General features: G+C 32.8%; 1 protein-coding gene across 1 annotated transcript in view; it reads left to right on the forward strand.

Moving 5' to 3' along the window:
* Positions 1 to 15,440, forward strand: part of LOC129801030 (serine protease nudel-like) — a 45,538-nt gene continuing 30,098 nt past the window's right edge. Inside the window, exons 1-6 of the mRNA XM_055845787.1 lie at positions 1 to 31; positions 93 to 370; positions 4,359 to 5,433; positions 9,310 to 9,481; positions 13,892 to 14,007; positions 14,077 to 14,581. Of these exons, the coding sequence (XP_055701762.1) occupies positions 1 to 31; positions 93 to 370; positions 4,359 to 5,433; positions 9,310 to 9,481; positions 13,892 to 14,007; positions 14,077 to 14,581 (2,177 nt within the window). The remainder of the gene's footprint in view (positions 32 to 92; positions 371 to 4,358; positions 5,434 to 9,309; positions 9,482 to 13,891; positions 14,008 to 14,076; positions 14,582 to 15,440) is intronic.

The raw sequence follows: 15,440 nt of genomic DNA on the forward strand, positions 1-15,440 counted from the left end.
ATGGAGAAAAGTGTCTTGAATGAGGAAAAAAGTGAGGAAAAACCCTCGAGTGGATTTCTCATTCCACTCACGCTCTCTTCGCTTCTTTCCAGGTACTTGTGATGAGGCATCTCAGGAGGTTTTGCGGGTCAGAACAGAACGGACTCTAGGTCAGATACTCCTTCTGAGTATTTTACTGTGTTTGACCCTCTGTGTTGCTGTAATTTGTGTGATTGTCCTATTTCCGGGACATAAAATTGAAGTGAAGAATGCCGAAAGTCCTTCTTATTGTGATTTGCTTGGAAATCTTCAAAAAAGTGTAGAAGATTTCCTAGTCACATTCAAGAGTCACTGGAGAAATGTGGATAATTCTCCACTGATTGCTCAAGAGGTGAGGAATTTCAGGGAAAAGTAACCAATTTCTGAAGTTAAAATTCCTAGAATTGTTTATAAAAGTCTACATTTGCCCCCTAATAAACATTAAATGTCAATATTAAAGACTTCCCATGATAAATTGAATCTAAAACCAATCTTACCTCAACATTTGCTGTTTAAATTTTAAAGGTCCCCAAGTAGCTTTAATATTAAATAAATATTAATTAAATTTGATATTTTATTTATAGAATCATTATTTTGAAATTTTTCTAGCATTTTAGCTTGACTTAAAGAAGTTTAGGGGAATGTAGGTATGGTTCGCACAGAGTAAACCTTCAAACGATGCGAATTTTCTCTTTGTTTGCAAAGAGCTGACCTACTATTTCTTATCTCGTTTCATGAATTTAATAATGATGTATCTTATGGCTAAGAAATGACGAACTAGCTCTTTGCAAAGAAAGAGAAAATTTGCGTTGTTTGAAGGTTCACTCTGTGCGAACCATGCCAACATTCCCCTAACACACTTAAATTAAAGATCTTTAACAAAGATTATGAGGTTAGCCTTCAAATGTAAATTAAGAGATTTAAGGCTTAAAGATTTATCTCAGAAATGAGAAGTTGGTTCAAACCGTTCAAACATATTGATAGGAAATGAAATTATATTAAGCACAGATTAAAATATTCAATAAATTAATGGTTGCAGATGATTATGTGCAGTATTTTGGTAAATCTGTTCAGATGGTTCAGATAAAATGAAATATGCTCAATATAACAATAAATAATACGGAAAAATAAATTTTTAATGTACAAGAATAAAAAAATAATCTTGGCAAAGGGGAAATGAAGAGATTTTGTAATACAATTTTAGTATTTTTAATTTGATTTTAAGGGATTTTTGAACTCATTTTTAGTTTTTTCACTTTTTCACTAATGTATATTTTTTACTGGCTCATTCGATTTTTTACTGATCAATCTACTAATTTTTTGATCAAAAATGTTTGTCCCTTTATTGTTGAAAGTTCGAGTGATTATTATTTTAAATTTTTAAAATATGGTGGGGGGGGGGGGGTTTAAAGAGCCTAAATGCGACTAAAACTTCAAAATTGTGTCCCAATTAAATTTGCACATACGATAAACAAGTAAAAATTCTACGAGGTGTCTTCAAAAAGTAAGGCGACTTTTAATTTTTATCGAAAAATATTTATTTATTCATCAAAATTTATTTTGTTCTATTTATTTAAAAGTAATTCCCCTAAGATATTCATATACTTGCAATTGAGCTTTTATCAATTATCGAAGTCCTTCTGGTATGATTTTTTGATATGGCTTTTAGCTGTTCCGGTGATGTGATCTTTCGCTCCTAAATCGTGTGTTTTCCGTAATGGGTAGAAATTCTACTATAAACGGTAGCTACAGCATGATTAAGGCATTGTTTTTGATCAAAAACTCAACAAACAAATATGTGTGAATAAACTTTCGAAGCAAACTTCGCTTCTAATTGCATGATATGAGCCTGTCAATATCCTGATACTCTTAGCAACATCGACAGTTTTCCATAATAATTTTTCTTACTGCTTAATAATTTTAATCGGATTTTGACATCCAGGGGGTGGATTCAGCAGACCTTTGAGAATGTCACTGAGAACTTTCGGTGAGAAAAAATTAGCAAAAGCTCTCGAAATGCGATTCAGCAGCAAAATAAGAACCAATACATCAAGAAACTTTGGATCAAATTAGAAGTACTTCTTAATGAGGGTTCAAAAATTATAATTAAAACAATTTAAATTTTTCTCACAAGTGGCGATAAGTGGTTGCTTTACCCTAGGAACTGTTTTTCTGGATCGATTTTAAGGGGTACAAAAACGTCCTCATGGATCTGTATAGTTTTTTATTGGAGTACATTACCTACCTTCTAAAAGCTAAAGCATAATCTCGTAAAAAATATTCTTAGACCAAAAAGGCTTTTACACTCTCTTTACTTGGAAAATCAACATAAGTCCTATGAGCGTTTTTTTTTGGTAAAAATTGGAAAAAACACATAAAAGAAATATATTCTTTTATGTGTTTAAAAATATAAATTAACCCTCTATCAGGTAGGCGGTCTTCATAAAAATCACATTTACTACGATTACAAAGCTTTTATTTATGTAAAAATGCTAGTGTCGTAGATAATAGTCTTACTAACGTCTTTTGAAAGTTTGAACTCATTTTGACCCTTCGTTATGTTGCTATTCCCAATTTTGTGTGATACGTCAGATAATAGCAACAAAAAATATTTGTGCACAAAAACTCGTTTCCAATTTCAAGAAAAATACCGATTTAAAGTTATCTGACTCAAATAAATTTATTTTTTATTGAAAGATAGGGTAAAGTGGTACAGGTTGGACAATGGTACAAGTTATACAGGGCTTTTTTCTTGATAAATTTAGTACTTCATTTATATTTGTATATTTTTAATACTTTAGTTTTAAAATTTGGTTCCTTGTGCTTAAAAAGAAATTAGTACTGTATTTGTCAAGAAAAAGTCCCTGTTCAAGTTGTACCGGCGAATTCTCCAACTTGTAACACTATGTTAAACTTATATCACTTTACCCTATGTCGTTCTACTTTGTGTATTTTATTTAAAAAAATTGAAAAACGCTATAATGTGAATTTTAGGAGCAAAAAGAGTTTCAAAAAATATATATATTTTCTGACCTAGCGCCTGAACTAAAAGAGATAATGACGAATGAATGGTTTTTTCCAGGTGACATTAACTCTGAAAAATGCGACCAGTTTTAGTGTAAATATTTCCCTGTTTTCGTACACATTTCACGATATATCTGCAAAACTATGTAGGTTGCCAATTTGGGGTTTTCGGTTGCCTATTCAATATTAAATTGGCTTTTATTTTGTATTTGTATTTTTTTTGCTAATTCATTTTACAATGACAGAAAACAGTTAATAAACTCGAAAGTTTTTTGGCTCGCTACAAACATGTGGGAAGCATAGGAAACGTCATGCCCCGGGTTTTTTCGACTTTATTGGATCATAATTATTTTAGAGAACATTTTCTTATAACTTTTTTCTCGCTTATTAAAGAAATACTGTTAGTTAGAAAATACTGGCAGTATGAAGACATTTTTTTGATGAAAATGACAATAAATTGTTCAAAAAACGAATAGAAAATATTCTTTACAAAATACAAAAAACTTTTTGCTTAACCTATTTTAATCATTTTGAGGTAAAAGAATTCACGAGGGTAATACGGGCTGCAGACCTAAGGCTTAGCCAAATGGCTTAACTGCTCTAATTTCTTATCAATCATAATTTTTTTGGGAAATTTAAATTAAGATTGGATTATTAAAAACAAGTATAACCTATTAGGCTCTCAAAAAGCAATTAAATTGCACGCTATTTAGGATTTTGAGACCTACGGGAACTGGGCCAAATCTCTAATCCGAAGACCGCTTAACCAAATAAGTTTTTGACTTGGTTACTGGTTAATATATTTTATAAAGATAATTTTGCCTCATTACACCAAGAAAGGAAAGTGTTTCAGATTAATACAAATCGGAGTGTTGTATGAGATAATTGGTTTTGGCCATTAGCAAATTTCCGATTGGCACTCAATGGGTCAAGTGGTAGAGCACTCGCTCTATGATGCAAGTGTCCTAGGTTCGAATCCCCTTTAGGTCACCAGAAATTTTTCTGGCGTTAACTCTTTCGCGTCATTAGGGTCATATATGACCCGGGGAAAAAAACAATTTTTTTGACTATTTTTATTAGATTATCTTATTAGATAATCTATTATTAGATTATCTTACTATTTTATTAGATTATTTTAGATTATCTAATAATCTTCTTAAGTACATATGGGATTGCCTTAGGTTAAGTGTATTATAATTTTATTTGCAAAAAAAATCCTTATTGGCAAAATTGAAATTCTGGAAATGTTGGATTTTATTAGTTCATGAGATTGGTTTTGGTTTTTCAAACAATTTGTCTTTTAAATTATTATCCAGAGTGAAGCCCACGAGGCATGTTTGGTACCAGAAATCACAATTGACGTAGGGAAAGGAAGCAAAAATGTGGTGAAGAGAGATGTGAAAGCATTCTATGAGATGACTCGCCGCAGGGAAAAGGATAAAGTCCACAAAAGACGTGCAGATGCACGATTTCGGACAATCAGGGATGAATATTTGCGATGCAAAAAAGAATCCAAGGGGGATAAATGTGAGAAGATCTATGAGAAATTGCTGGACGTTGTACGCGACATTGATGATAAGTACGTGACGATGAATAAATGGATACAGGAAGTGCGCGAGAAGAAAGTGGAGCAGGAGGATGTGAAAAATCTCGCCAAAAATACCAATATTAATGTCTACACGTATGCTACGAAAATTGATGTAAAGAATGTTGTGAATCCCAATCATACAGATGCCAAAAATTCTACATCAATCGAAGCTGATATTTCAACGACTCCCGCTACTTCCGCTATAGCGACCACACCGACCACACCTTTAATTAGGGGTGCAACAATTTTGGAGAATATCACAGAAACTTACTCAAGCACAACGTCTGAGGCGCCAAAAGTGGCAATTGTTAATGAGTATCCCAGTACCGACGAAGATGAAGTCAAAGATCCAATTGTGGATCGCTTCAGTGGCTTCTCCGCCAAAGTGGAAGTGCCACGTGTGAAATTTCATGAGGATTTGGGCGATAGAAACCCTTTTGACCGAGAATCCTTCATGCGAAAATTAATTCCTGGTATTTCACCCATAAAAGCTCAAGCAGACAACGAGGATAACTTCCGGCTGGCCCAAGAACAGGCCGATGCTTGGCGGAAGTCCGTGCAGTTCGATCAGGTTGCCAGTGGACCTTTTTTTTCCCTGTGTGAAGATTATATGAAGCAGAAAACACCATCTCCTGCCGTTATTCCACTCAAACCAGAATCTAATCGACCCCAAACTCCAATTGCTCCCACTTTCACCCATTTCTGGCCACTTCAACCCTCCTCAAATGCCTTCTCTCAATCACACAATGTTCCTGTCACCGGAGAGGCATCCAAGGCTACGTCCCAAGTTGTCATCAATCCAGGTGAGTCCCAGAAATTGCTTCCCTGTCGATCTTTTCATAAAAATCATTTTAACAGACGCGTGTGAGATTTGCTAACGCATTTATATTATTTTCTTTCTTTTTTTTTTATAAAGTTAGAATTAATGTCCTAATTCAAAACCATTTCCAGACGCTTTAACTTTGACAGAAGATTCAACGCATTAAGTTCATATTTTTTCTGAAGAGAATAACATAAATTTGCTCCTTGACTCTTCTAGAATGTTACTGTTTAGTGAAAATTCTTTAGATATAATTAGAAAACTTCTTAAATACAAGAAAAATACGCGAATGTAAAATGCTGCTATTGGAAACATATTAATCCAAATGGAGACAAGGGAAAGTTTCTAATTGGAGACAGTGTAAGTGAAACCGCGACGAAAGGCTTCCAAAACCTTGTTGAGTTGCTCTTGAATGCAGGATTTGTTCTTATTCCTGGTCTTTTCACCTTTCCTATCTAAAACAATAAGAAAATCTCTCCAAAAATTCATATTTCCGGGGTTTCCTATTGAAGTATTTGCAGACACTTCAGAAAAACCCTTTTTTCACGAAATAGGTAATTATTTCATTTTAAAACTTCACGTACAATTAACAATAAAGATTAGCACTTAATTTAAATAAAATTAGCCAGAAATATGACATAAATGTTAAACAAAACAAATAAAAACAGTCACCTCATTGTGTTTTTCATTGGAAAACATGGTCGAGTGATGAAAAATTCGATGGTGAAAAGGTAGACTTTTAATTTTTCTGAGAAATTAACAAATTAAAATTTGTGAATATTAATGGATTTTCGCTTTATTTGGAGCAAAATTAACTAAATAATGAAACTGTGGTATAGAAAATATATAACTATAATAATTTAGTACTGTATTTATCGTGAAAACAATGACGTTTCCATTTGGAGTAGCGAAAAATTTCCATTTAGAGCAGGTTTTGAATTAACTTAATTTACCCTACACTCATTCTCTTTTATTTGAAATTTATTTTAAACGAATTTGTTTTAAATTCGTTTGATTTAAAATTCAGAAACTGTTTTGAAGGTTATGTAGAGCATAACCTTCAAATGAGTTCAGTTTTTTAGTTTAACAATAAATTTAGAACTAATCATGCTCAATGTTCAAAGATTTTATCTCTCAAAGTATAACTATATCCTGAATTGTAACTTAGTTTTTTTTTTTATCTGGAGAAAAAGTTAATTCGAAAATTTTAGGTTATGGTAAATCTAATTTTAAACAAACTTCGAAACAGAAAGAATATTTATGGAGCGTTTGCTTAATTTTGAAAATAAATATTACAATTTTTAAGTATAGAAAAGGTTATTACAATAAACTTGAACATTATCTTCTCTGATCTGAGATTTTTTCAAGGTTAAGTTAAACATAACCTCAAATTCCTGAATAAACAAGAAAATTCGAGATTCAAGCGCACTGTTTAAAAGTGCTTCTTACTTTAATAGGTTGTTTTTCTGTGATCTTTTCTTTGAATCTAAGGTAGGTTAAGCCTAATGCCAGCTTCAGACTGGAGGTTTAGCCCAGTTCCCGAAGGTCGCAAAAAACTAAATAACAAGCAATTTCATTGATCTTTAAAAATTTAATGAATCATTTGTTCTTATAATCCAATCCTAAACAACAATTTTCTAAAAAAATCGTGCCTGATAAGGAATTAGAGGAGTTAAGCCAGATGGCTAATGCCCTAGGCACACTTACGACTTAAGCCGAGAGACGACTTAGTGGAAAATGATGGAAATGAAGTTTAACCATTATGTCGATTATAATTACGCTAAGCCGTCTCTCGGCTAATCCTCAGGTCTGTCAAGACCCTAAGTCTTAGGTCTGAAGCGCGTATAACCTCAAAATATCAGCGTATAACTAGGATAGCAAAACCTCTGATATTTTTGGAAAAATAATTATTTTTCCCTAATTTGGCTATATAACATTTAAACAAAAATATTTATCCAATTAAATACCCGGAATCAGGGACCTCTCGACATTTCATTTTTCCATATGTTTTTGCGTAGAGGCACTGAAGCCTATTGGCAAGTTTTTTCCTAAAGAGAATTAACTTATCAGTCTGATATATTTCGAAATCGTACATTAAGAGCTATCTAAAAATACATATTTCATAATGTCCGCCGAAATAATATAAGAACTAGGAGCAAATTTGTTTAAGTCGCGGTGCAATATCTGCAAATTTTTTACAAGGAAAAGTGAAAAATATCTTCACTTTTTATTATGCTTGATGGCCCCTGCCCGGAGTCATTACCTATAATCGGTCAATTGTCAATTTATAGGTTATTTCAAGATTTATTTACTTTTTCTACGCTTTATTATATATTTTTATACAGTTATTTTAATCTCTATTTTTATATTTTTACTGTTGCGCTGGAAATTCCATAATTTTATTAGCTGGAAATATATTTTTTTTATTTTCAGGTTAGGTTCTTTACATATATTGTTGTGTTTAAAACTTTTTTGATCAAATGACAGAATTTTCCGTAAATATTTTTAGTAAATTATTAAAGATGCTCTCATGTTATGTAATGTAAGCTTATATTAAGAAAAATGTATGTGAAATCTCAATGGGAGCTGCCCATAGCTACTTCACATAACCTCAAAATTTAATATTGAATGCAATATACTTGTATTGCTAATTTGCTAAACCCGGTCTTGCTAAATTTTTTTAAGTCATTTTTTTTTATTCAATGATTTAAATTTCATGAAATTATTCGTGAAATGATTTCGTGAAATTATTTGCGAGAGAAAATATATTATTGGTTATTCTAACCTCAAATTCTTAAATGGATCAATTTTAAAAGCTTCAGCGTAATATCTCAATAAAATAAGAGGTTTAATTAAGATTTCAACTTTTCAATGATCAGTTAGAAAATTTTCTGAATTATTATTATTTTTCAATAAGAACACGATTTATTTTAGAAGAAAATGTAAGGTTATTTAGGTTATGGAAGCTACAATATTTATTTTATTATACTTTGTCAACAAGCGTTAGTTTCTGATTTATTTTTATTTAAGGGACGAATAACATTTACAGTAAAATGCTCACCGTATTTCATTAAGTTACTCATTTTCATTGCAATTCTTACGCAAATTTTCCATTACCGTATTACCTTATCTCATACTCGGTGGCACTAGGTGAAAATAATATAAGAAAATTTAAGAAATAAAAAGAAAATTCGATAAACGGTGAACAAAAAAAAACTGTACGAGAAATTAATCATACAGTTTTTTACTTACCGTTTATCGCATTTTCATTTTATTTCTTCAATTTTCTTATTTTCACCTAGTGCCACCGAGTATGAGATAAGATAATTCGGTAATCGAGAATTTGCGTAAGAATTGCAATGAAAATACGTAAATTAACGAAATACGGTGATCATTTTACTGTCAATGTGATTCTGCCCTAAATCTCCAAAAAATATAAGAGATTTGATAAAAAAGCAAATAATATTAATATGTCGTAAGAATTTTTGGATGTTCCTGTGAATTATAAGAGAACCACATTGTGCTCTGAAAAAAGTTTCTTAAAGGAAATCACAAAAGTATTTTGAACGATATATATTAACACAGAACATTCTTATGAATTTTACATGAGAAATATTTTCTTCAAGTCACAAACAAGGCCCTGAAATCGCCTTTCTGCCCATTATGAACTTGTAAATTTGATTAAATGATTTTCTCCCCTGTAAATACATGGAAGAGATGAGAAATTAGATCAAGAAAATCTCAGTGGAATTATATTGCTAATTATCCTAATTTCCGACCCTCTGATGGCGGCATAAGTCATAAAGAATTGCTAATGAAGGAAAATTAAGAAAAATCACCAACTGCTCTATCTCTGTAGCATCGAGTATGGGCCTCCAGTCCTTCTGCTTCTTCCCGCAGACGTCGGCGGTACAGAATCAACCATCGGGTCAGTGGGGTGCGTCTCCAATTAATTATGGTCAATATTACAACATACAGCCACGCATTTCTGCAGAATCGGATAAAAGAAGTGCTGACACGGTTGGAAATGGGTAAGTGTTCCACAAATTAAAAGGTGTTTAATTTAGTAAAAAAAGGTAGAAAAGGCTCATGGTAATTCCATCCAATATTCATATAGTGCACAATTTTAGATTTTTAATAACCAAAATTGATAAAATAGTAATCAAAATAATTTGTTCTAATTTTAATTATTCTCCTAATGATATTATAAATCATTATTCCTACTTGGTTCTGGGTATAATATTAAACATATCTATTAAATAGTAGATTTTAAAGGAAATCAGAGGAAACAAGATAATTTTAGTATGAATTTAATTTTTTTTAATTAATAAGTAAATTGAATGTATCTTACATGCGGGACATTTTAGTTTCTAGGGATGACTTAATCACCTAATCTTCGTAAGCATTTCTTTAATTCTAACATTAGGGGAGACTGGGGCAAAAAGTCACAAAACGGATATTTTATTTTTTTACAAGCTACTCGAGCACTTCAAAAATTTCAAATTACTACAGTTTTATAGGAAATTTACCGCTCTACAACTTTGTGAAAGTAATTTTCCTCTATTTTGTAAGGAAATATTTTTATCGAACCAATTTCTCAAAGGTAATTTTGTGACTATTCTTAAAAATGCTGGAGCAAATAGTACCGGACATGGGGTATTATCATATTTTGTTTCGCTTTATTACGAGCTTCCGTATAAATTTAAAAAAATACCTAGAGGACATATTTTCATAGAAAATTTATTTATCTACACCTTTGTGAAACATCGTTTTCTCTGCGAGAAAAGTGAGAAAACGCGAAAAGCGCTTTTCAAGCTATTTTAGAAAAAAACACACAAAAGACTGCAAATCGTTTGACCAATGCAAACAACAAGCGGCAAGACATGGTAATGACGTTTCTTTTCGCCGTGAGACATCAGAAATTGCTTCGCTTTTTTTGTTACTTTTTGCCCCAAGTGACTATTTTTAATAAAAGGATTTCTGGAGAAAAGAACCTTTGTGAAATTCTAAAATAGATAGCGGATTCGTATTCAAAAAATCCAAATTATTTAGAAAATATTCACCAGTGCATCAATTTTGAAAAATAAAGATAATAATTGTTATCTTCTGTATAGAGGCACTGAAGACTATTGGCAAGTTTTTTCCTAAAGAGAATTGACTTATCAGTCTGATATATTTCGAAATCGTCCATTAAAAGCTATCTATAAATACATATTTCATAATATTCGCCGAAATAATACAAGAACTACAAGTAAATTTGTTTAAGTCGCGTTGCGATATCTGCAAAATTTTTACAAGGAAAAGTGAAAAATAGCTTCACTTTTAACGGCTTGATGAACCCCTGTCTCAACAAATATTCACGTTTCAGACGATTTCTGAGAAATGTCGTCACGCTGTTTGTCCGTCTGTCCGTCCGACTGTTGCTAACTCTAGAGGCCAAACGGTTAGAGATAGCGACTTGGGACCTTCGGGGGACCCTCGCCCTATAAGTCGACCCAAGGATCATTAACATGATCCTGATTTTCCCCCCACACCTCTCCTTCCCCTACAAAACTATGTTTTTTTTTGGATATGTTTTAGAGATTACCCAGGCGAACATTTCGTCCATATACGAAAATACCGTTGAATCATTCCTATTAACGGTTTTTCAAGGTCAAAGGTTAAAAAGACACTAGAGAGCGCATTTATCAAGCAAATGAGGTCATGTTTGGGGTCGTTGGAAAGGTCTTGGAATTTTCTATAAAACTGAACCGATTCCAATCGGTAATGAACCGGTTCACAGCCGATAAAAAATTCTTATCTGAAAATCAATCCTATTATTTTTAAAACTATTTTGGGGGATCTTTTAACAAATTTATGAATCGTTTCAAATCGGTTGAGAACCGGTAAATGGTAAAATGATGCGAAAGTATTTTTGCGGTATAGCATCTAAGTCACGAGTTTGAGAATTACGCAAAGCCTGGGACGCTTTGCCACCCCTTTTTTTTAATGAATTAGCAAAACAAATTAATTGTGAATTTGAATTGTATGATAATAAAGCTCAGTTCCATTTAAAATTAGGAGAAAAAACTTCAATTTTAAAGCTGCCCTAATTCAAATAAGTCCTACTTTCCTTTATTAAAAAATCTAATAAAAAATAGTTTAATTTTAGTTCATTTAAATTGTTTTAGTTTTTTTTAAACGAGTAACCCAGTAAAGAAAGATATTGATGTTTTAATGGGAGTCACTGAAGACTGGAAATTGATATCTTATTCCGTTTAAACTTCAGAACGATAATAAACTGAACGAAAAACTTATAAGACTGCCCCATCTTTGTGTTTGAACAACAAAAAAATTATTAATTTATCATTATCAATTCTAAAACAACTCTAGGAGCTTTAAATATTTTATTCGGTCACAGAAGTTCATTTATATTCTCCATAGAATGCCCTCGTTTTATTTTAATTTGTTAAGGTTTTTAGTCTTCTGACAAAAAGCAACGAAGCACAAAACTGAACTGAAATATTATTTTCTTCACATATATATTTTTTTAAAGGAGAATGGTCAAATCCGGTCCCGGAATCGCCACGAACGGGACCTATGTCAATGGATAGACATTGGTATAGGTAACAACTTTTGTTCTGGGACCAATGTTTTAAACTATGGAGGAAAAATTCTAGAGCATAAAAACTATTTCTTAGAAGGAAGAATGGTCAAAAGTATATATAGGCACCGATTCATCTTTCTCCAGAGATGAAAGTAGGCGCATTTTGCAGATACTGGTATAAGATTAAAAAAATTCTCGGGACCCAGGACGATAAACGCTGGCAGTCCTTGTAAAAAAGCCTCTATCTTTCCGATAAATCACTATTTTGACAACGAATTACGCAAGAACTGCTAAAGTGATCTTGATGAGATTCGGTATAGGGTCAGTGTATTACTTAAACTTTTTAGCCATGGATAACGCCTCCTCCCCCCACCCTCCTTTTCTGTAGCCCCCATACAAAATGAGATCATTTTACTTTATAACTCCTTTCTGAGAAGAGGTATTTTCAACAATCCTCACGAAAAACTTTTTGATCGAGCGTGATTGAACGAAAAAAAATGAATAAGTAATAACGTTAACAACCATTTTCCAGATTTTTTATATTTCATTTTTCACCTCATTAAGATCTGTTGATACGTGAAAGATAGAAACATATCCTCATTGTATAATCTAATTGGCATTAGTGATGATTTTTTTGATATTGTAATCAAGGTTTTGGAGTTGCTTCTCGATTTATTGTCTACAGAAGTTGTACTAATATGCAATTCAGTGGATTTATAACAATTTATGCGAAGGAATTCTTTTTATATTGGGACTATCAGATAAGTGGGATAGGGGGTGGTATGTTAGTTAAAGAGTATTTCTTAAGCTTTGTTCCCATAACGAATTTCAGCTTTCTACCTCCTCTCAGGAAGGAATTATAAGGTAAAATGTCCTCATTTTGTATGGGGGCTACCAGAAGGGATGATGGACAAAGAGTTCGGTATGTATGGATAAAAAGTTTTCTTTAAGCCTTGTTCGCATGCCGTATTTCAGCATTGTACCTCTTCTCAGAAAGAAGTCGTAAGATAAAATGACTTCATTTTGTATGGGGGCTACAAGAATGGAGGGTGGGGGGAGGGGGTGGTATTCATGAATAAAAAGTTTAAGTAATACACTGACCCTATCCCGAATTTCGTCAAGATCGCTTTAGTCGTTCTTGAGTAATTCGTTGTCAAAACAGCGATATTTCGGAAGGATAAACGCTTTTTTACAAGGACTCCCAGCGTTTATCGTCCTGGGTTCCGGCAATTTTTTAATCTTATATCAGTACCTACAAAATGCGCCTACTCTCGTTTGTGGCGATTCCGGGACCAGCGCCCATATAGTTTTGACCATTCTCCTTTCTCTAAATTATTGTAGACCTCTTAAGTCTTTAAAAACTAAAATTCTAATAATTGCTCAGAGGCAAAATGACACATATCCTATGCTTTAGCCATAGGATATGTGTCATTCTGCCTCTGAGCTCCACAATTATAATATCTTTTATTGATTTAATTGAAGCATTTTTTTCAGGGTAAAATTACACTTTCCATCTCTTTATTTTGGATTTAATTAATTTCATCAATACTTTTAAATGAATTGTTTTAGTCATAGGTGTAAAGGGTTGAAACCACCCCAAATTTTAACCCTTTAAGAACAAAAGGGTCAGAAATTGGAGGTCTGACTTCTTAGAGCAAAACATAACTTTCGAAGGCCGTAAGAAAAAAATATGGGAAACTGGTGTCCCTATTGTTCTTAAAGGGTTAAAGGAAGCCTATCTTAGTTTTATTCATTGAATGGTTTCTGAAAATAAAGAAAATTTCTGAAATATAATAAGCTTTGAATATAAAATTTTTTTGTCAGAATTTTCTGTATAAATTCATTATCCCAACAGATTAGGTGTTGGTAGCAACCAAGTCGTTTATTGTTCCTTTTTGCCGTCTATGGCTCTTCCCTATCCGGGTGTCTTTCTCATGCCGAAGTCCTTACGGAGATCACTCAATGATTCAGGTGCAAACATTGCAATAAAAGCTCTATAAGATATCCCCCTTACTGAAATTCTCAACTTTGCATTTTAAGAGAGTATTCCAGTGGATCGATTGTATGCTAGCTTGCCAAGTGGCCTTGCATCATCAGCAATTGCCGGTGGAATTGAAAATGAGGAGACAATTTGTGAGCATGATGGCACAATTTCTTGCCGCACTGGAAAACAGTGTATCCCAGAAAAGAGTTGGTGTGACTGCAAGGTGGATTGTCTGGATGCTAGCGATGAATTGATGTGCTCTTGTCGCATGAGACTGAATTTGAATAGAATCTGCGATGGATATTTGGATTGTCCCTTTGGCGAGGATGAAATGGGATGTTTTGGCTGTGAACCCTTTTCTTTCTCTTGCTTCGATACTCCAGGAGATTTTCAGAGATATGGACATGGAGAATCTTTCCTCTGCTACACGGCAAAGGACAGATGCGATGGCGTTAACAACTGCCTTACGGGAAAGGATGAGAGGGATTGTGCAATTCTGGCGAGAAATCTTGAGAGTCATTCTGAATTCTTCTCATCAAATTCTAAAGGAGTTCTCTTCAAGTAAGTATTCTTGGTGTTCATTAGTAGTCAGCCAATTTTTTACAATGAAATCTCATGATAATAGCGCAAGAAATGTGACAGACAAATTCAATATGTTAATTTACTCTATTATGAATTTTCTTACAGGAGCTTCATTGTTCGTTTTAACCAAAATAATGTGTTTTTCTATTGAAAAAAAATGGCTTTGTCTTTCGCGTAGTTTTTTGCTATATGCTTTAAAGTAGGGGAAAGTGCCCATGCTTGATACGATCCAAGCTTGATAATAACTATTTTTTTCCTACGTTAATCGATAATTGTGACTCATAGAAATATATTTTAATAGCTGGTCCTAAGACTCACATTTCCTAAAAAAAAATAGGATCCCAACTCTTTTTTCCTAGTTTTAGGAAGCAAAAATCAAAAATGGGTCCAAAATTGTAATTTCGATACATGATATTTCATAAGTATTTCTTAATTAATGTCGCTGTTCAGGAAAACTACTATCATAGGCACATAGAGGGTTCATCAGTATTAATATTTATGTAAAAATATTTTTACTTGGGGACACTGTTTTTGTGAGTGGTGGCAAATTCATAAATTCTACCTGTGTCCATCCTATATTTTAAAAAAGGTCCATGAATGATAATTTAAATGTGGCAACTCTATCATTAGATGTGATTCTTTCATAATTACACCTATTGTAATCCTCCAATTTTATCGACAATTGACATAGCTTTCTACCCTGTTACCTGAATTTTAAGGTTGCAGAGTGACATTTTCATGGACTCAAAGTGAAAAAAATGGTTTTCGCTAGCGCCCTAATGTCATAAAAACATGGCTTAGAAAAATTATATAAAAGTGATTTTAAAACTAAAAACCA

Source organism: Phlebotomus papatasi, chromosome 2 (genome assembly GCF_024763615.1).
Source record: "Phlebotomus papatasi isolate M1 chromosome 2, Ppap_2.1, whole genome shotgun sequence".
Lineage (NCBI taxonomy): Eukaryota > Metazoa > Arthropoda > Insecta > Diptera > Psychodidae > Phlebotomus > Phlebotomus papatasi.